Raw genomic sequence first — 20,457 nt, 5'->3', positions numbered from 1 at the left:
AGTTGTGCTCACCTCTGTCTCTTCATGGTCTTCTGGCTCATTTGTCTCGGTACCACCTTTCTAGTGGGCTTTCTTAGTGGTCTGGAGTGTTTTATGTCTGTGGTCATTTCATTCCAGTCCTTAGAGTTTGTCTTCTCTGTGGTCATAGTTTGTCTTAGACCACCAAAACCCCTTTGATCATCTGTGTGTGTTGGCTGTCATTTAAGAGCCTTTACAAGAGGATTCTCTTTCTTATTTTGTGTAAGACAGTGATGGATGAGCTGTTGATAGTTAGCAAATTATAATTTCAAAAAGGTAAAATCCACCATTGAAAAGCATCCAGCTCTTGTATCCTATCAAATTTTCGTGTTGTGTCCAGCAGCACCAGGCAAATGCTGATAGCAAGGAATGTGGTGATACATGGATATGGAATGTCATTATGGTTTTTGGCAGAAGGAATGTCATTAATTCAGCTGAATGTTCTAGTCTGTCCAGCCATTGGCATGTCCTCAGTGTTTACTCAGACCCTCTGGAGGCTGGTGACTGGGCTGAAAGCCTGTGCAGTGGAGCTCCCTGGGTTGAAAACGATAAAAGGCTGCTGTGAAAATGCCAAAACAATCTTTGGTGATTGTCTTACTGAGCTGCCCAACACCTTCCTTTTCTGTGACTGCAAAGATACAACATCAGCCAAACCAAGTAGTGATTTTTGCTCTGCTTGAGCAGGTGAGCGGTGAAGCAGTTCCTGTTCATTCCAGTAAAGGAAGCACATAGGGGGATGAGACCAGGAGAGCCTGCAGCACTTGCCTGGTCACTCCATCTGTGCTTAGCTCTGGTAACTAGAAACAGACAGTGCTTATCACAGACCTCTTCTATTAACTCAGCCAAGGAACAGAAGCTGCCACCTTTAAAGTGAATGTGTGTGCAGGCACATTTCTCTCAGCACTCAGCAGTGTCTGGGTTGGGTTTTTATTTTAGGATTCTTCGAGGGACATTCGGGAAGCACTGCATGAACTGTTGTGTTGCACCAATGTTTCAACTAAAGAAGGCATCCATCTTGCACTGGTGGAGCTGCTGAAAAACCTGACCAAGTATCCCACAGACAGAGAATCCATATGGAAGTGAGTGTGTTCAGTGTCCTTGTGTGTCTGCTTACTTTGCTATTCTTTTTAGTAAGTGAGGTGCTAGGAAATACTGAGCTTGCTAAGGAGGTAACAGGTGTAGAAACTGGTGTAGAAACTCTGTGTTGTTCTTGCTTGTCAGTACTTGCCCTGGGAATCCAGAACTGATGACCACTCATGGAAATACCACCCTATTCCAGGCACTCAAAGCATTGACAGAAAAGATTAATTCAGTTTTCAGTTTAAAACCTGATCTCTTCTACACAAGTGTTTTTGCTTACTTGACTCTGTGTTAAATAGTAATATTTACCCGCAGTTGACTATATCAGATGTGCTAAGTGGATTGGCTGTGTGACATTGTGCTGTCCGAGGGAATTTTTTCTGTCTAAGCAAAAAGAAGGAACTTCTGTGTCAGATTTTTTGGTTGTTTAATGGAAGCAACAAAAGAAGTGGTGCTCCACAGACATGGTTTGAGATGGAATTCTTAGGTATTATTGGAAACACATATGTTAGCCTTAGCTTCCTTTGACTTCCAGTGTACTTTTACATTGGTTTTGGAGTTTGGTGGAGTTTAGGGGCTTTGGGTTTTTACCTCCTAACTTCCTTACTTCTGAAAAAAAAAAAAAAAAAAGGCACTCATTCGTTAGCCTTTAGTATAACAGCTTTTCCTGGATTGCACAACTCCAGGTGTTAAGTATTTTTTGGACAGTTTAAATAAAAAGAAATTTAATACTGCTTGTCCTTTCAGTTTTCTTGGATCCTATAAAATATTAATGCAAATGGTCAGTTGTAAAGAAACAGCTTGGACAGCAGGATTTTTCTTGCTGACTGTCTCAAAGTGTTGTGCAACATAAAGTAGTAATGCTTTAGAAGGTTGTATTTTGAAATGTGCCTGTTCACTAACATATATTTCAATCTGTGTATTTGCAGATGCTTGAAGTTCTTGGGAAGCAGGCATCCCACTTTGGTGCTTCCATTGGTCCCAGAGCTGCTGAGCACACATCCCTTCTTTGACACTCCGGAACCAGACATGGATGACCCAGCCTGTATCTTTATTCATGAAGCCAATTGATAATTTTGACTGTAGTAGATTTTATTAAGGATTTCTCAACACTCACATTTCTTAAACCATTTCTCATTGTAGCAGACAAACAATCCCGTGCCTATTTCTGAATCCTTTTGCACTTAGTTTGTTACTCAGCAAGTGATGGAATAACTGTTAGCTGGAACCATCTTCATAAGTACCAGTGGACTATAATTGGCCTTCTTTTTATGCTGTGATGAATAATCAAGCAATTTGCTATGGTTTAGGCTTTGCAGATGAGCCCTTTGATGTCAAAACATTTGTCTAGTTTGCATTCATTTTGAAGATGCTTTAGCTTTTAAATAAGAAGGACGTTTTTTCATGTCTGTTTTCTTTTTAGGTAAAACTTTTGCTATTCTCACTGTTGTGGAGTTTATAAAACAGAGCCATCTCTTAGTACAGCAGTGCCTGGATCCCCATAATGCTTTGAATTTTTCATTTTTTTGAGATAATTCTATGTCAGAAATCCTTATATTAATGTTGGCTCTTCCAGTGCTTTAGAATACAAATGACTATTGATACACTGTTATCCTCAACAACAGGAGACACCTTGGAAATCCATTTTTCCATTTTTATTCCCCTTGCTTCCCTTTTGTGCAATTGCAGAATATAATGTTATTTCTGATGCATGCTGAGACACATTGGACTGGAACCTTCCTCTAGAAGCTGCAGCTTATTTTTCTCACCAGTCACAGGCCATCGAGCAGAAATTCTATCGAGATTAAATGAGTGCCTTGTGAGGATTGAAACGGGTTAGAATCAGGTGGAGAGAGATGAATGTGTAATTACATGGTTTAGTAATAATTTGAGTAAAGTTGTCCTGTGAGTTGAGAGTTAAAGGAACATTGCAGGGGGAAGAAAGCTGTTGTTTAACTCAGTGCACCTTCCTGCCAGGAACCAGAATTATGTTGGAGAATGTTTTGGAGGTAACTTGCCACCAAATTTTACAGAGGCATATTATGTGAAGACAGGCCTGTGAGCCAGAAACTATGAAGTAAACCTGAATAGTGTGTTTCCAGTGTAAACTGATATTTAAAAACATGGTTTTGTTTACTTCAAAGCACTTGGGAAATTTGAATCAGAGCTTATGCTTGGAATCAGCCGTGTTGCAGGTGTCAGCCTTTGGGCTAACCGTGAAAGCCTTTGGCTGCTCTCTATTTCTACAGATCTCAGACTGGGAAAATGTGTTTTCTACTTCAGAATTCTCTTTCCATGTTGATTCTTTGGGTTGCTTAAAGTCTGCATAGAGTGATGTTTCTCAGGGCATCTTAGGTAATGCAGCAATGTTCAAAGACTTGGCAGTAAATGTACAATTTTAGATGTTGTTAGGGCACCAAAAAACCTGAGCAACCTGGTCTAGTGGGAGGTGTCCCTGCCTATGGCAGGGGGGGTTGGAACTAGTAGTCTTTAAGGTCCCTTCCAACCCAAACCACCCTATGATTCTGTGGTGCAAACTGGTGAGCACAGTGTAAGCTGTGAGGAAGAGTGAAACTCCACCTAATGCGTGTGTTCTGCATTTGGGATCCGTGGCTCCTTTCCTCTGTGTTGCTTCTGAGCCATCCCCTGTTGGCAGTGACACCCTCTCTCCAGTATGGCTCACTGTGTAATGTTTGCACTTTGTACTTGGTTTTCATCTGCTCAGACAGCTGTTTCTTTGGGTTTTGCTCAGTATTTTCCAACTATAAAGAACTTCTAGACAAATCCTGACCAATGAAAGAGTTGTTGAGTTGTTGTTGTTGTTGTTTTAACTTCCCATCCCCAAGTAGCTCTTCTTGCTGTTGTTTATTTTTCTTTAACAATGCATTTGTAATAGACATTGCTGTTCTGGTTCTGATTTTTAATGCTGCTAAAAGTTGCCCAACAATGCCTGCCCTGTTCTCTGACCATACGTTCAGACATTACGCGTATCTTCGGGACAGTCTCTCTCACCTGGTCCCTCCGTTAAGAGTGAGTTGAACCACTTGATTTGCACTTTGTCAGGTTAGGAATATTGCTGGTCTCTTCCGTGTCTGTCTGTGTGTAACACTTAAATTCTAAAAAGTTTTTCTCCTATGCACCACGGGAATTAATACTGAAATGTTCATTAAGGCAGGAGAGACAAATGTTAAATTGTTACAGTATGGATTTTGTAATATTTTGGGGAGAATAATAGCGTTGTTGCTCTCAAGTGAGAATAGTACATGGTTTGCTGGTTAGGTAAGAATACTGGGAGGGCAGTATTGCTGGGAGTTTTCAGTAGCTCTGGCTGTGTGTCTCTGGGAAAGGCCTTTGTAGATCTTCCAACACTTCCCTTGTGTCCTACCTGAACAGTTTATTTGTGGGTGAAATATGTTCCGTTCTGCTTTGCAGCATGTTTTTCCTGCACGGAGGTATGGGTGGGTTAAAGTTGGCTGTAAGTCTTATCACAGCTCATAAAATGAGTGGTGGTTTGTGTGGTCTTGGACTTCCCTTGACTTCACAGTGTCAAAGTTAATAGATGAGGAAGATGTTTCCCTACAAGGGCTGTTGATGTTTAACCTGAGGATCTCTAGTGCAAGTGAATTGTAAAGTGGGGAGAGTAACTAACAAAGATGCAGAGTTGAAAGCCTTGGTATGAATTTTGAATTTGAGAAATGAATTGGAGCTCTCAGTTGATCGTTGTTAAATAATATGGCAACATTTGAAATGTTATTACCTGTGTTAGACTTTTCTCTTATTTTTTTTTGGTGTGTGTGTTCTTGTTTAGTTGCCAGGTAGAAAGCTGGTGTCCTCTGCTGTCTCTCCCAGTATTAGCCCACATGAAGATCCTTCCCAGCAGTTCCTGCATCAGAGCCTGGAGAGGGTTTACAACTTTCAGCACCTCGACCCACAGGGCATACAGGAGCTGCTGGAATTTACCATCCGGTAGGGCCCCAAGCTGACCTGTTTATGGAAAGATGTGTTAGGATTCCAAATTTCTCTGATGCAGGTGCTTTGCTTTTGAATATCAGTGTTGTAATTTGCTGTCCAGCACTTAACTTGAGCCTTCCTCTAGAGACTGTTGTGCTAAAAGAGTGTTCATGACCTGTTTAAAATCAAATTGATGGTCTCAGGTCTGGCACTGCCCCACAAAATAATCAGTGTGCATTTGTGAGGGGGGGCAACTTTTCAGAGCGTGGTAAGAGTTAGGTAAAGGTGTTCTTTTTGGACTGATCACTTATGCTAAAATACACTCTTCATTTTTATGGTTTATGGGTGACAGCCTTGTGTGTCATTCTCAGTTTTGTGTCCTTGTAATTTTGATCATATTCTTTGTAATGTACATGCACAAGGTTTTCTTGTTTTGCTTTTCTGGGGGGAAAGGTGGTGTCCCCTTTGCTCTTGCATTTTCTGGGTCCTGTGACCTTTCATTCAGCAGGAAAAGACCTGCTTCTGGTGCTTTGGGTTCTCGCTGCCAGTCTCACTGACAAAGGACTTGGGCATTCCTCATCAGTTTTCAAATCAGAGAGCTTTTCCAGGAATAGACAACATTCTTGCATGCTGCTGTCTGCTGCTGTGTAGATAAGGAGGGTGTGTGGTGTTGCTTCTCAGTGTGGGTTTTGTGCTGCCTCTTCCATTTCATCTCTAGACTGATTTACACAAACAAAACACTTGAAAAGGGTCCTTTCAGTGTGATTCCTCTGCTTGGAAAGACCAAAAGAGCCTGATTGTGAGAATTAGAAAAACAATCCGAAATGCTTTGTTTGGAATATGAAATTCAAAAAAAAAAGCTTAATTCTTTTTATTCCTTCAAAATAGCTGCCTTCTGTTGTGTGTATGTTGCTGTGAATCACTGTCCCACCCATCTGCAGCAGAGAATAAACAGCGTGCTCCTCACTGTAAACCCAGCTGTGGAAACGGTGAGGTTTGTCCTCAGCTGTTTTGCAGCTGCTCTGTGCCAGCCTAAAATGCAGTCCCAAAGCATTTAATGCACTAAACACTTGAAACAGGTAATCTCTTGGCCAAGCATCCAGAGCCTTTCAGGCATGAGGGTGTGGGAACTCTCAGGCCATGACTGTTTCCAGTTTTTGAGTTGATGGAAATGATTGGCTTGGCTTTTTTCCTGATGGGATTGCCCCCCAGGAAACCATAGTAAACCAGCTGCTCTTTTCCATTATTAAGAGAAGGGAGAATTTGGACAAAGCCAGAAGTGTTAAAGGTTACTTTGCAGAGGGCAAGATTTCCCTGCACCAGCAATTTGGTTGCTGAGAGCAAAGGAATGGAAGCAACTCACAGCAGTGGATTCTGCCGTGGAACATAACTCCCTCCTCCTTTCTCATGATTGCCATCCAAGGAAATAACAGACCTTGTGGAGTTTGTGTCTACTTGGGACTTAGAGTTTTGGCTGCAGAGCCTGAGGGGAGCATCAGTCTGCAGTGTGGTTAGAAGTGTAAGACAGGCTGTTTAGCAAATCTCTCTGTGGTTTAGTTCCTCCATCTATACGAGAGGAACTTTTTTTTTCTTACAGAGATGTTGAAATCTGTTTAAGATTTGTAAGGAAATAGAATTAGTGGAATTGGGAGCTGTGTAAGACTAGGAAATTGAATATTTGCCTAGCTGTTGGTTGAGAGATGACATCCTCTTCCTCATTAGTACGTTGTGATGGATTGTGACATGGGAATTAAGCACCCAGGAGCCTCCTCTTCACTGCTGTCTGGTAAAAGATGAAATGGAGTATCTGTGTAAGGTTGAGGTTGGCTTGGCTGTTGTTGCATTGTTGTTGAAGGAAAGCACAACCCCTGACTATGAGAGACATTGAGGTGCCTGGAGTGTGTCCAGAGAAGGGCAACGGAGCTGGGAAGGGCTGGAGCACAGATCTGAGAAGAAGCGGCTGAGGGAGCTGGGAGTGTTTATCCTGGAGAAAAGGAGGCTCAGGGGGGAACCTTACCTCTCTACAACTCCCTGAAGGAGGCTGTAGCCAGGTGGGGGTCAGTCTCTTCTCAGTAACAAGCAAGAGGATAAGAGGAAATGGCCTCAAGTCATGCCAGTGGAGGTTTAGTTTGTATATTAGGAAAATGTCTTCATGGAAAGGGTTGTCAAGCACTGGAAAGGGCTGCCCAAGGAAGTGGTGGATTCACCATTCCAGGAGTGATTTGAAAGACCTGTGGCTGTGGCACTTGTGGTGGGCTTGGCAGTTCTGGCTTAATGGTGGGACTGGATGGTCTTTTCCAACAAAAATGATTCTATGATTCTCTGCTTAGGAAAGATTTTCTTTGGCTGCATGTTATACAGATAATCTCATGGATTTTTGTTAATGTCTCAGGGCTCAGCAACTCTCTGGTTTGGCTGAGCCAAAGTTTCAGAATTGCATCCTAAATGCAAAGATAAATCTAAAATAAAGAAAAGGAAATGATCATCTGAAAAAAAATATTTTAATGATGCAGAAGGAAATGTGGAATTAAAGTGACAATTTTAGTAGACTTTGGATCTAAGCAAAATCCAGAGAAGAACAGACACATGTTGAAACCACGTCAGCCAACCTATTTTCAGTTCTGTAACAAAAATTAATTTTGTTTTCTTAATGCACACTTTGGATCTGAAACATGGCTAGCAGTAGAGAACTAAAGCCTTTTTGGGTTCCATTAACTGACAATTTTTTTTGATCATATTAAAAGCTGCTTATATGGCTGTATGATTTACAAGAAATACCAGACAACACACACCATCTAGTTGGGCAAATACCAGTACATCAGATTCCAGCTTGGCTTAAAAGGGCAGCTCTGTTTCAGATACACTTGGTTGCATGAGCCTGACACGTTCCAACCAACCTTTCTTAGCCAACGTGAATAGTGTGATTTCCCAGCAGTGTAACACAAATGGGTCGTTAGCTGCTGTTGAAGGCTGGAGTGTTTTAAGTTAAATCTGGAACTGCCACTCTGCATGGTTCCCATGGGGCTGCAGAGTAATGTGGGTTGACAGACTTACTGCTTCCACTGCTGTGCTGGTGCCAGCTTCCCAGAAGAAGGGACATGCTGAGTCCCAAGGTGCAAACTGGTTTGTAGTGTGTGTTTTGCTGCTGTTTCTGGTGCTTGCTCTAAAAAACGCAGGCAGCAGGAGTAGCTGGATTTATTGTGATTGCCTTCTGAGTGTGTTTAGATTAAACTGTTCTGTCTCACTGTTATTTTTTTCTTTTTTTTTTTTTTTCACATGCTTCAGTGATCTTCAGAGACTTGGGGAACTGCAGTCAGAACTGGCAGGGATGGCAGATTTCACTGCAACTTACCTTCAGTGTCAGCTGCTCCTCATCAAGGTTTGACTTCATCTGGGTTTTTTTGTACAGTTCTTCAAAAATGCCCCCAGTCCATCGCAGTGGCGTGCTTTCTTGTTTTGATGTTCATGCTGAAAAGTGATGTGTGATGAAAGAACAGGTTCTGTGGATTTCTGATAATCCTGTTTCCCTCCTGTGGCAAATAATTATGCAGTAACTTTGCCAGTGCAGACCTCTGCTGCTGTACCTAGGGCTTATGTTGGTTCACGTGCATTTTGTCAGTGCAGAGTTTATTATCTGACAGGCTGAGGGCAACTGTGTTAGGAGAGTAACTTTTCCCTGCTGGTGGCCACTGGAATGTTTTTTGTTAGACTGCTGCCATGAGTGCAATTTTTATTGACAGTGATTTGCAGACAGCTTTATTGGCACCAGTGCCAAAGGAGCTTTTAAGACTTGATTGAGCTAAATATCAGTCAAGCTTTCCTTCATAGTGCTGAAATTACCTGTTTAGTATTAGCAGGTAAAGTGGCTACTTAGACACCATGACAGCAACCCTTTGCAAAAGCCCCTTTTCAAAGTTAGCTTAGTGCTGTAAACAGGAACTAATTTTTTGCTTCACAGAGCCATCGAAAATCTTGGGTTGGAAAGGACCCTCTAGTTCCAATGCCCCTGCTGCGGTCAGGGATTCCACTGGATCAGGTTGCTCAGGGCTGTGAGCTGGCAGTAGTGTTTAAGTCTCCTGGCATTCTTTGGTGTTTGAGTGTAACTTACATACATGTAAAGCAAGAACTAAAGCAAGCAGCAAACAGGTTTCCAGAAGGGACTCCATGAAAGCTCTGTTATGTAAAACCAAGGAGGGATTTCAGGTGCTTTGCTAATGCATAGCTGCCAGTTGGCACATCTCATGGCAGGTCCCAAATCCTTGGAATATGTTTATCACCCAAAGAAGGTGTTTCAGATGAGCAGTGTTACAGTTCGGTGCAATCCAGCTGAATCCCAAGTGAAATGTGCTGTGGAGGCAGAGGACTAGCATTTGGAGATAGCTTTGTTGCCCTTCTCCAGGGTTTGACTGGAGTGAACCAGATGGTTTTTGCATCTGGCAGAGGAGTGCTCTGTTTGGAAGAAGGGTAAAAGCTGTATCAGCCATTCTTGGCTTGAGCTGTAGAACAGTCAACAGATCAGTGATGCAGAGGAGTCGGTAACGTGCATGGAATGAAAAGTAACTGATAATACCAGGAATCACAGAATATCTTGGGTGGGAAGGGATTTTGAGAATCATCTAATTTCAGACCCCCTACCACAGGCAGGGACGCCTTCCACTCATACAATACAATTAGAAATTCTGATACTGCAGAGAGAACCTGAACGTCTGAGTAGCCCTTTTCAGTAGATTTCTGTCCAGTCGCTTCTTTCCCCAAGAGAAAAAAAGCTGCTGGGGGAAAAAGTATCTTCATTTCCCAGCCTCTCAAGGATCAAAAGGTTCCAGACCTTTAAAGGCTCTACATACCCTGTGATTCTAGAGGTAGTTAACTGGGATTCTTGGGCCAGCCTGGGTGAAGGATACAGTCTGTACATTCTTGAGCTTTGGCTGCAGCCAGCCTTGTGCATAGCTGTATCTAGGGACAGGCAGCTTCAAAAAGGAGGCAGTGATACCAATCATCCAGTCAGGCTTTCTACGTTTTTATAAAACGTCAATCAAAAAGCAAACAGAGCGTGGTAGGTGGTTGGGGTTTTGTTTGGCGTTTTTTGTTGGTTTGGTTTGTTTTTTTAATACCAATATCAGTGGTTGAATTAGACACAATATTTGTAGCAACTCCAGGATCTTTGGTGGGGCAGAGACTGTCAGCAGGAAAGTTCAGAAATGTGGCTGTGGAAGGAATTGTGTTTCTGAGTTATTATTGTTTCCACTTTTTGCCTGCACTCTGAGATTGCCCTGATCTTGGTCTCAGGGGTGTGATAATGCAGTGGGCTTTTGTTTGTCTTCATGAAGTACCAGGAGTTTGGCTTGACGAGTCTCTCATTCACAGCTTTGTTAATATTATTCTCAACTTCTTTTATATTTTCTGGTTGTATAGGTATCTCTGTGTCTTTATAGAACAATGTATATTTTGGGAGCTTTGGTTCCCTGTGTTGTATTTAAAAGCACAAAAGCTTTGGCATGCTTTTTCAACCAACTGTTTAGACTGAATTAGATATTTATCATCATTTCATGGTTTTTTCATGTAGGCCTTGCAGGAGAAGTTGTGGAATGTGGCAGCTCCCCTGTACCTGAAACAGAATGCGTTGGCATCTGCTGCAGCAAAGCAGGTGAGGTGGAAGCAGCTGAGCCTGCATGGAGGCCAGTCCTTGGGTAGGAGTCCTTCCTTGGCCATAGAACAATAGTACGCTTCTGGCCTTCCACTGCCATAGTCTGTCCAAGTAAATCTTAGTCCCCCAAACTGGGGTAAGTTTCCTTATCTTCAGAAGGTGAGTGGTGAGGGAGGGAAGTTCGTGACAGCTGCAAAAAAGCAAATATCACACTCATCTTCCAGAAGAGTAAGAAAGAAGATCCAGAAAACCATGGGCTGCTTGTCTTCCTTGCCTCTTTCCTGGGGAAGGTTATGGACCAACTACTTTTAAAAGCTGTTTCTAAATAAGATCAACAAAGCTACTTGGAACAGCCAAAATGCATTTCTCAAGAACAAGTTACGACTGACCACCAGCACTGCTCTCTGTGGTGAGGGGACTGGTGCTCTGAACAAGGGGAGGGCAGTGGGCATTGGCATCTTTGACTTTAGCATGACTTGACTTTAGCAAAGCTTGGATACAGTCTCCCATCATTTCTTTTTCACCAAACTTGCAGGGTTGTGGCTGAATAAGTAGGTGATGAGGCTCCTGCAAGTTGAGGAACTAGTTGATATGCTGGAGGGCATGGCTGCTGGTGTGGACAGACTGGGGAACTGGGATGACAGGAACCTCATCATGTTCAGTGCATTGAATATGAGGCACTACAGGAGGTCAATGGCAGCCGAGATGTCTTGGTTTGGGAAATGATCCAGCTCTGGGGAGATGACATCTGGAAGCCTGTGTTGTGTGCTGGGCCTCCCCAGTAGAAGGAGGATGCTGACAAACTGGGGCAAGTTCAGCAGGGGGCCACCGGTGTGGTCAGGGGCTGGAGCACATTACCTGCAAAGAAAGGCTGAGGGAGCTGGAATTGTCCAGCCTGGAGAAGAGCAGGCTTCAGGATGAATTTACTTCTGTCTACCATTGTATCATAGGATATAAATGAGACAGAGCCAGACTACTCTGGACAAGAGGCGGTCAGCAAACGATGAGAAATTTTGATCAGCTTTAAAGGGAAAATTTACTGTAAGGATGGTTAAATACTGTTGCCCAGAGAGGTGGGGGGAATGTCTGTCCTTGGAAGTGTTCGCAATTTGATGTGGCCCTGACTAACTGGATCTGAGACCTGCTCTGGGCAGGGGACCAGGCTAGATGACCTCGGGAAGTCCCACCCAATCTGGGATATTCTGGTTCTGTGATATATAAATGATCAGATCCTGGGAAAACTGAAGCTAAGCCCTAAGAAAAGGTAAAGAAGCAAGCAAGCTATTAAATAATCTGATAATAAATCAAGGGTAGAAGCAAGTTCATGGATCTGTTGGGAAACTCTGCTGACATTTTGAGTCTTAAGGTAATTAAGATGTAATAGACAGATACTGCTCTGCATCAAAGCCTTCTCTGCTGTTGATTAGTAGAAACAAAAGCCATCCAGCTTTTGAAATCTTCTCTGATTGAACTGTTTTTCTTGGGTGCCCTCTTGAGTAGTTTGTGAACCTCTGGAAAGTGTTACCTGTTGTGATGGTGAATGTAGGTCACTTGCTATCGATGCAAGGTGAGGGGGTATTTCCTGTTAAAGAACTTGCAAGTTCTTGGCCTCTACACAGTCATACTGAACTCAACTGTATTAATTTGGGCACTTCCTCTTGTCTGCTTAATGTGTTCCTCGGTATGAGATAAAAATACCAGAATCTGGTGATCATAGTTGTGCTGGAGTTTAACAGTCTGATGGTTTTTTATCCCTGTTCTGTCTGTCTGGCAGATCCTGGAAGAAACTTACAAAATGGAGTTCATGTACAGCGGAGTGGAAAGTAGACAAGTGGTCATTATTCACCACATGAGACTGCAAGCAAAGGCCTTGCAGCTGATAGTGACTGCCCGCACCACAAGAGGGTAAGGATGACCTGGTCTAAGGATCTTCTTAGGGTTAGCTCTAAGATTACTGTCCTTAAGTTTTGTTTAAAAAAACCAGCAAGGATAAATTAGACACATGACAGGGCAGCATGCCAATAACCATTTGCTAAAGTAATTCAGAACGAAGAACCTTCTTCTGCCTTTGATACAGCTGTATAGCTACACAGTCCTGAATTAGATGACAAAACTATTGGGAAGATGAGTTTTGGGGGTTGAGTTCTCTCATTTATGAACATATAAATAGGTTAAAACATAGTAGAGTTGATATTTGGGACCTGTTTAAATGAGGAAAAGTCATGTATCAAAAGAATGCACCAATCATGTTTGCTTCATTAGGTATTCATTGCTGAATTTTTAGCATCAGGAAAGTATTGTCCTCTTGACTGATCTGCAGCTACTGTGTGGGGGACTCAGAAACTGCTCCTGTGCAGGCTTAGGTACACGAGAGTCTCCGAGTGGTTTGTTTTGGCTGCTGAAGTTAAAGAAGTGACACGTGGTTGTAGAATGAGAACTCCAGCTGGTAGAATTAGAGCAAATTAGTTACTGTCCTAATTTACTTCTGTTTCAGGTTTGTTGCCATCAATTTACTGTGTTACTATGGAGGTCCATAATATATTTGCCTTTTAACCTCTGTTTTATAGGTAGAAAATGAATATTTTCTAACAGTGGCTTTGGGAACTTAATTAGTGCCTTATGCAAATGGGGTTTTTTTTTGTGGGAGGGGGATATAGACAAGTGAGGAACACTTTTTTAGTTCAAAAACAGTAAGATACTTCCATTTTTAGGAGGTTTAATGGGATTCCAAACCACCTAAATGTTTATAGCCGTAGAGCCATTTTTCTTCCTTTAAAAGTAAACCAAGGAATATTATTTTCATTGCAGAGTGGAGCCCCTTTTTGGGATGTGTGAAAAATTCCTACAAGAAGTGGATTCCTTTCAGAGGTGACAAACTCCATTGCTTCTTCACTTTATGTTAGAAAGTCCCACCACCATTGTCATCACGGGATACTCACTTTGTTTTTCATCTCTTCACATCTCCCTTCCCTGCTGTCCTACATTGGGAACTGTCATGGGATAATAATAAAGCAAGAAGAACCTTCGTAGTTGAAGTCCTTAACATAGAGATGTTATGCTGGTACTTCAGAAACATGTACTCTGAATTAATTTTTATAGAATAGCTGATTTTTTTTCTTGTATTTTTAAGGATTTATCTACTTTGAGTGGATGCTGTTTTGATAAATACTTAATTTTTTGTTGTTGTTATTCTGTCTCCTGGAGTCCTGATAGCAATTTGACCTTTCAAAGATTAATAAAAAAACAGATTACCCTTGATGTCATCAACATGGAGCAATAAGTCAGACAAGAATTCTGCAATATCTTTCCTGGCCCTGTCTACTGTTTTTGCCACCTCTGAGTAGTCACCTTTACTTCCAGGGAGAACAGATGTATTGTGTCAATTTGCATGAACAGATTGACTCTAGTGGAAGGTGTCCCTGCCCCTGGCAGGGGTTTGAAACCAGGTGATCTTTAAGGTCCCTTCCAACCCAAACCGTTCTATGGTTCTGATTCTATGAAACAGTGATGAGTTCTGCTGATCCTGAGGCTCAGTGTGAGGGAAAGGTGTACAGGAAATTAACAGTTCTGTTCTCCAGCTCCAGCTGAGCATTGGGGTAGGGCAGATTTGGTCCCTTTTTCTTACCAGTTAACCAGCCACAACTGCCAAGCCTATGGAATACAAATAAATGTGAATTTAATCAGAACTAGAAATAAAATTCTGCTCAGCCAGCTAAGGATGCCTGTATCTCTGGACTAGCTATCCAATTCCTTGATGAGTCATAAAATCATAGAAACACAGAGTCATTGAATGGTGTAGGTTGGAAGGGACATTAAAGAACATCTAGTTCCAACTCCCCTGCCATTGGCAGGGACACCTTCCACTAGACCAGAGCTCCATCAAGCCTGGCCTTGGACACTTCAGGGATGGGGCATCCACAGCTTCTCTGGGCAACCTGTGCCAGTGCCTCATCACTCTCACAGTGAAGAATCTTCTCCTAACATTGAATCTAAATTTTTCCCCTTCTAGTTTAAAACCATTCCCATTTGTCCTATCATGATCTGCCTGTGTAAAAAGTTACTTTCCCTCTTCTTTATAAGCCCCCTCTAAGTACTGAAAATTTGCAGTGAGGTCTCCCTGGAGCCTTTTCTTCTCCAGGCTGAGCAACCCCAACTCTCCCACCCTGTCATCATAACAGAGGTGCTCCAGCCCTCTGAGTATCTTCACGGCCTCCTCTGTCCGTCTTACACTGGGAACTCCAGAACTAGACACAGTACTCCAGGTGGGGTCTCAGGAGGGCAAAGAAGAGGGGGAGGATCCCCTTCCTTGACCTGCTGCCCACACCACATAGCCCTTGATGGTGTCAGTTTGAGCACGAGGCATGGTCCCAACATGTAGCCAAAGTCATCTCTTATGTATGAGACACATCAGAAGAGGAATGTAGGTATCTGATTCTGTCATTATAACTAAATATAAGGATTAACTAGCTTGACTGAAAATAATAATACTGTGGAAAAAGTTGAAAAAAGTATTTGATTTTTAATCTATTCTTGACACAGATGTTTCATCTCTGAGCTCCCACATATGCAAGGCAGTTTTGTAGATAAATTGCTGGACTTAATGCCCAGACTTGTGACATCCAAGCCTTCAGAAGTGGTCAAGATTCTTCAGACAACACTGCGGCAAAGTACCTTCCTCCACCTTCCTCTTCCAGAGCAGGTTGGTGTAACAGAAAATTAAAATGCAATATCCTTGTGGACTGTCTTGGCATCTTGACTAGTTTCTAATATACCATGAAGCTTTTAGAAGTCAGGGTCTTGGTCAGACTCAAGTGTTACTTATTTCTTCTTTGTCTTCTTATCTAGTATCCTCAGGACTACTGCTAAAAACCTGGAAAACTTACTAATTCCTGGCAGTATAAAAAAAAAATCCGAAGTTCATGCACATCTCTGTTAAGAACAGTACTAATTACAATTTTTTTTTTCTTTCCTCTTTCACCCACCTCCTTATTTTTGCCAATCACTTTGCCCCTAACAGCTCCATAAAGCCACTGCAAATATCATTGAGCCTACTGGTGAATCTGATAATCCCCTGAGGTTTACATCAGGGTTGGTTGTGGCACTGGATGTTGATGCAACTGTGGAACACGTGCAGGATCCCCAAGGAACTGTTAAAGTTCAGGTAAGAAGTCACTTGACATAAATGCAAACAAGATTGTGTCTTGGGGGGAGTTTCTTTAAGGATGTCAATACTTTTAGATTGCAAATAATGATATACTTTATTAGTAACGATGCTGGATTTCTGTGTTTTGACCACATTCAGAACCTGGTTTGTCTGTAGTGCACTGAGAGTTGACTTGGGTGCAGTTCTGAGAGTTTGCTCTGAGCGCTTGGATGTCATTCTGTTCTTCCTCGTGCACTGTGCACATTGTGGACACAAACGCCAATTAATGCTGGTGAACTTCCAGCTGGTCTAGTGGGAGGAGGAGGAGGGGCAAAAGAAGTTGTTCTGAACGGCACACAAATACACAGGCTCTTGGCTCTCCAGCTTTTCTTCCTGCTGCTGAATCACCAGTTTTAGATGCAGCTGAGGAGGTAGGAGTGGTATGATCCAAGTAAAATACGCAAAGTCACTGCTTAACAAAGAAACAAAAACCTCAGTTACAATGCAGAAGAAGCAGCTGATGTCAGTGTGGCCTTTTTTCCACCTGTGCTGTGGGTTTGAATTGCAGCATGTGGCTGTTACATCTGGGACAGCTGAACTCCTGGCTCCAAGCTAAAGCCCACTTTTCTTGCTTTCCCAACTCAAACAGAAAATACCCAAGTAACACACTGTGCAGACAGATCCCCAGTCCAGTTGTCATTCCTTTGTTGTTTTCTCTTTTTTTTTTTTTTTTTTTTTTTTGGTTCTCCTCTAGGTGTTGTATCCAGATGGACAAGCACAGCTAATCCATCCTAAACCAGCTGACTTCCGAAATCCTGGCCCTGGAAGGCACAGGCTGATAACTCAGGTTTACCTCTCGCACACAGCCTGGACAGGTAACATTAATGATACAAGTTAACATGGTTGTGTGGCTGTGCTTTTATTAGACACAAGTAGGGTACCCACAGTCTGGGGGTGCTCTGAGGATCCTGGAGTTTCCAGCTGTGGTTGGTACTGCCCTTAAGTGTCAGTCAGGCCTTTGAGCAGTTACAGCTCCCTGTTTACCAGGCACTGCTGCTCCATAGGGAATTAGAGGGGCTGCTGTCTTGGGAGAGCCCTGGGAGCCTTCACATGAGAGCTGGGTTCAAGGTGAGGTCACCCACTCGTGTGCAGAGCAGTCAGCTGTAGGAGCCAGGTCTGCCTCCTCAGGTAAAGGCAAGGGGTCACAGTAAGGTCACTGACTTCTTGTAAGTCATTGTTTTGGGTCTGACAGGTGTTTGAGCATGGCAGAGAACAGTACAGCAGTACAATTGCACTGCTGATTAAACTTCCATCCTTTTAATGCCCTAAAATCCCACCCTTTAGCTCTAATAATGATGTGACTCCAACATTCACCTTCAGTCTCAGCTGCTGTTCACACTTCCCCATGGAAGCACTTCAGTAACTGGCTTGTGGACTTCAAACAACAAAAGCAGAGTGTATTTCATTCACAGCTCCCTTTGTCCTGTTTTCTTTTAATCCCTACATTTTTACTCAAATGTGGGGTTTCCTCTGAGAGGTTTTTTTTGAGCAATTCTTCATTGGATTGGGTGATTTTTTTTTTTTTTAACCAACAGAATTTTGTTTATTGCTGTGTTCCTTCAGATACTTATTTTTGTATAGTGCTTCCATGGTGTACTCACTCATCCTGCTGTCTTTGTTTTGTTTTGGAGAAGAAAACATGGTACTGTTTCTAGGACTGGAAGTATCTGGGTTTAAGGGTTGATCCTGTACTTCATCAGATGGAGCTGAAATCCTTATTTCTACTTCTGCAGCATTCACTGGAAGGGCATTTTAAGCATGGCCCTGAGGGATTCTCTTCTGGTGTCTCCTCTAGGCATTATTTTGTTCATTAACTTTGACATTGGCACTTGGGCATATGAAACAAGGGGAAGACACTGAGCTGGGGGGGGCTCAGGAAATGGTCAGAATTCAAAGTGGAGAAATTGCCTTAATGCAAGACCATGAAACTTGTTAAAGGCCAGTAGAAAGAGTGTGCTTGGGAAGGAGAATGCAAAGCACGGATTAAGTGCCAGGTGTAGAGCAGAAGAGAAAGAGATGACTCCAAACTGCAACTAAGAGTGGAGTGATGAAAAGGTGAGCTCAGGGTGGTGTTGGTTGAAGTGTGGAGTAACTGTGCAAAAGGGTTATTTCTTGTGTTCTGTCTGGTGCTGATGATGTCTCAGCTGGAGACCCACTGCAGTTCTGGATAGGGCATCTTAAAATCCTGTGGGTTTCAGCAGGTTTAATTTAGGTTTCATTAATGTAGTCCTGTTGTGGGTTATCCCTGGTATCCAGTTAAGCCCCGCAGACCACCTGGTGCTCACCCCCCAGTGGGACAGGTAGAGAATCAGAAGGGCAATGTGAGAAAACTCCTGGGTATTACACTGTGCAGGAATAGCTACAACATCCCTGTGTTATTGACACTATTTTGGTCACAAATCCAAAACAAGGCATCAAGCGAGCTACTATGAAGGAAAACTAACTTTATCCCAGCCCAAATCAGTACAGTCCATAAAGAAAACTTAAACAAACCTGGTTTTCAGTCTAGAAAGGAGAATTTTGTTGGGGATGTAAGTCCAGCACTAAGTCCAGAGTAATACTATGTATACTGAAACCCCACTTTTGTTATGACCACAGTGAGAAGAGTAAAGTGAAATCATCCTATGGACAGTATTAGTAACCTTGCTCTGCCCAGCTGCAGAGTGAAAGAGAGGAAGAGTCTGTCTGGCGTGCAAAAACTTCCAACAAAAGAGAATCTTCAAGTAATCTCCTGTGCCACAAGTCTTAGCAGATGTCATCTGGGCTGATCCTGACATACAGTGAGCAGGGCCTGCTAGTTCTGTGGGGGTTTTAATGATTGTTATTATTTCATTGGAGTTACTTTCAAACAGTTATTTTTGAAAGTTGCAAGTTAGTGGTAAAATTTCTTAAGTGATGACAGAGGGGGATAAACCTAGAACAGTCCTTAGTTCTGCTGTGCTGAATGTAATGCCAGAGGTTTGTTTTCAGACACTAGACTCGATTCTGGTCAGCCCAGAACAGCTCTGTACTTACCCAGCATACATGAAATTAAAGTTCATTTGATGTTGATTGTTCACTGTGCAATGACAATCACGTTTGGATTGTTCTATTTTTTTCTCTGCAGAGCCATGTCAGATTGAAGTGCGATTGCTGCTGGCTTACAATTCCAACAAGAGCAAAGCATCTACCAGAATTCCTAAATCTACCTGGAGTGACAGCTCAGAGACTCTCCCACCCTCTGACAATGGCATAGAGGGGACCATCCCCTTCAGCAAACCTGTCAAGGTGTATATAATGCCCAAACCTGCCAGGCGGTGAAGGCTGGCGCTGAAAGAAACCTATTTATGGGTTTGTTGGGTTACATGAAAACAAGATGCTGTGTCCAAGATAGCAGCAAACCAAGGCAAAACAGCCTTTTATGTGCATAAAAGGAGTCAGATGTCAAAATAAAGCTGCTGGTGGTGTCCTAAGCAGCAGGCAAATACAGGAGTTACTCGGCTAGTTAGGAGTGGTTTCAAGGAAACACAGGTTTTTCTATATTGACTCAACAGAAACAGGACAGTTCTCAATCAGCATTCCAGTAGTAATTTCGCTGGGCCGTACCTTCAGTTTTTACCTATCAAAAGTCTGTCTCCAAGGCCTCTAGGTTTTCTGCTATGTACTTACTATGTAAATACTTGGGCACATAAATCAATGTTATTTTTACAGTACTCTGAAGGGAAGCTGAGGAGTTCAGCATTTTGTGGAGGGTTTTTTGGGTTTGTTTTTTGGTTTTGGGGTTTTTTTTGAATGTCTAAAACTTGCATTTGTGCACTGGTACCTAATTTCTTAACACAAATATAATATTCTAAAAAGTACTATTCTTGTGTGGGAACAGCACCTCGGAAGGAAATTGTCAGTTGCTGTTCTACATCCTCTGTGGCTGTGCTGAAGCTGGTCCAGCTCTGGGGAGGGCACAGGTTGTTCATGGTGCAGGGGGAGGAGGAACCTGTTTGTGCAGGTGGCAGAACTTCAGTCAGCAGGACGTGGAGTTTAACTGAGCTACAGCACCAAAACAGTTTGTCTCCTGTTGCACCTTTGTACAGCTTGAGGAACAATGGGATTAAGTACCAGTTGGAAAATTCCTAACCACTTCCCTCTAAGTTTTACAGGATCTATTTCTGTGTGATAATCCTGGCCTGAACCAGTCTTAGTGGGATGTGAAAATCAATGTTTTTCAATTCAGCAGCACTTCCGGTACTCAAAGTCTTTCTTGTCAGTTCAAGTAGCCAAACAGACTCTGTTCAGCAGCAGTTGGGCAGCTTGTCAGTGTTCCCGTCTGCAGGTGAGCTGGGAGTACAGAGGGGCAAGAATTTAGTTAAAACATGATCCCATCTGGCATTCCTGTCAGGAAGTGTGTCTGTGTATCACTTCTGTGTGCCAGGCTCAGCCGACTGAGGAACCTCCTATGATTTGTAGCAATCCTTTGGTAGGATTTTTTAGGAGGACCTAACGTGTGAAACTTTCTAGTGCAGCAGCCAAATGTTACCTGTGTTCATTAATCAGTTGGGGTTTTTTTCTTTTTACAAAAAGGTGTATT

General features: G+C 42.7%; 1 protein-coding gene across 1 annotated transcript in view; it reads left to right on the top strand.

Annotated features, from left to right (window-relative positions):
* INTS4 (integrator complex subunit 4) overlaps positions 1-20,457 on the top strand; it is a 33,221-nt gene extending 12,764 nt beyond the window's left edge. The window contains exons 12-23 of the mRNA XM_082279446.1: positions 955-1,097; positions 2,028-2,143; positions 3,995-4,128; positions 4,907-5,064; positions 8,335-8,428; positions 10,613-10,693; positions 12,468-12,598; positions 13,502-13,561; positions 15,233-15,392; positions 15,711-15,854; positions 16,591-16,711; positions 19,003-20,457. Coding sequence (XP_082135572.1) covers positions 955-1,097; positions 2,028-2,143; positions 3,995-4,128; positions 4,907-5,064; positions 8,335-8,428; positions 10,613-10,693; positions 12,468-12,598; positions 13,502-13,561; positions 15,233-15,392; positions 15,711-15,854; positions 16,591-16,711; positions 19,003-19,196 — 1,536 coding nt within the window. The 3' untranslated portion in view covers positions 19,197-20,457. The remainder of the gene's footprint in view (positions 1-954; positions 1,098-2,027; positions 2,144-3,994; positions 4,129-4,906; positions 5,065-8,334; positions 8,429-10,612; positions 10,694-12,467; positions 12,599-13,501; positions 13,562-15,232; positions 15,393-15,710; positions 15,855-16,590; positions 16,712-19,002) is intronic.

This window comes from Coloeus monedula (genome assembly GCF_965178545.1).
Source record: "Coloeus monedula genome assembly, chromosome: 3".
Taxonomy (NCBI): Eukaryota; Metazoa; Chordata; class Aves; order Passeriformes; family Corvidae; genus Coloeus; species Coloeus monedula.
The sequence above is the reverse complement of the archived record's forward strand: the minus strand, read 5'-3'. Positions and strand labels throughout refer to the sequence as shown.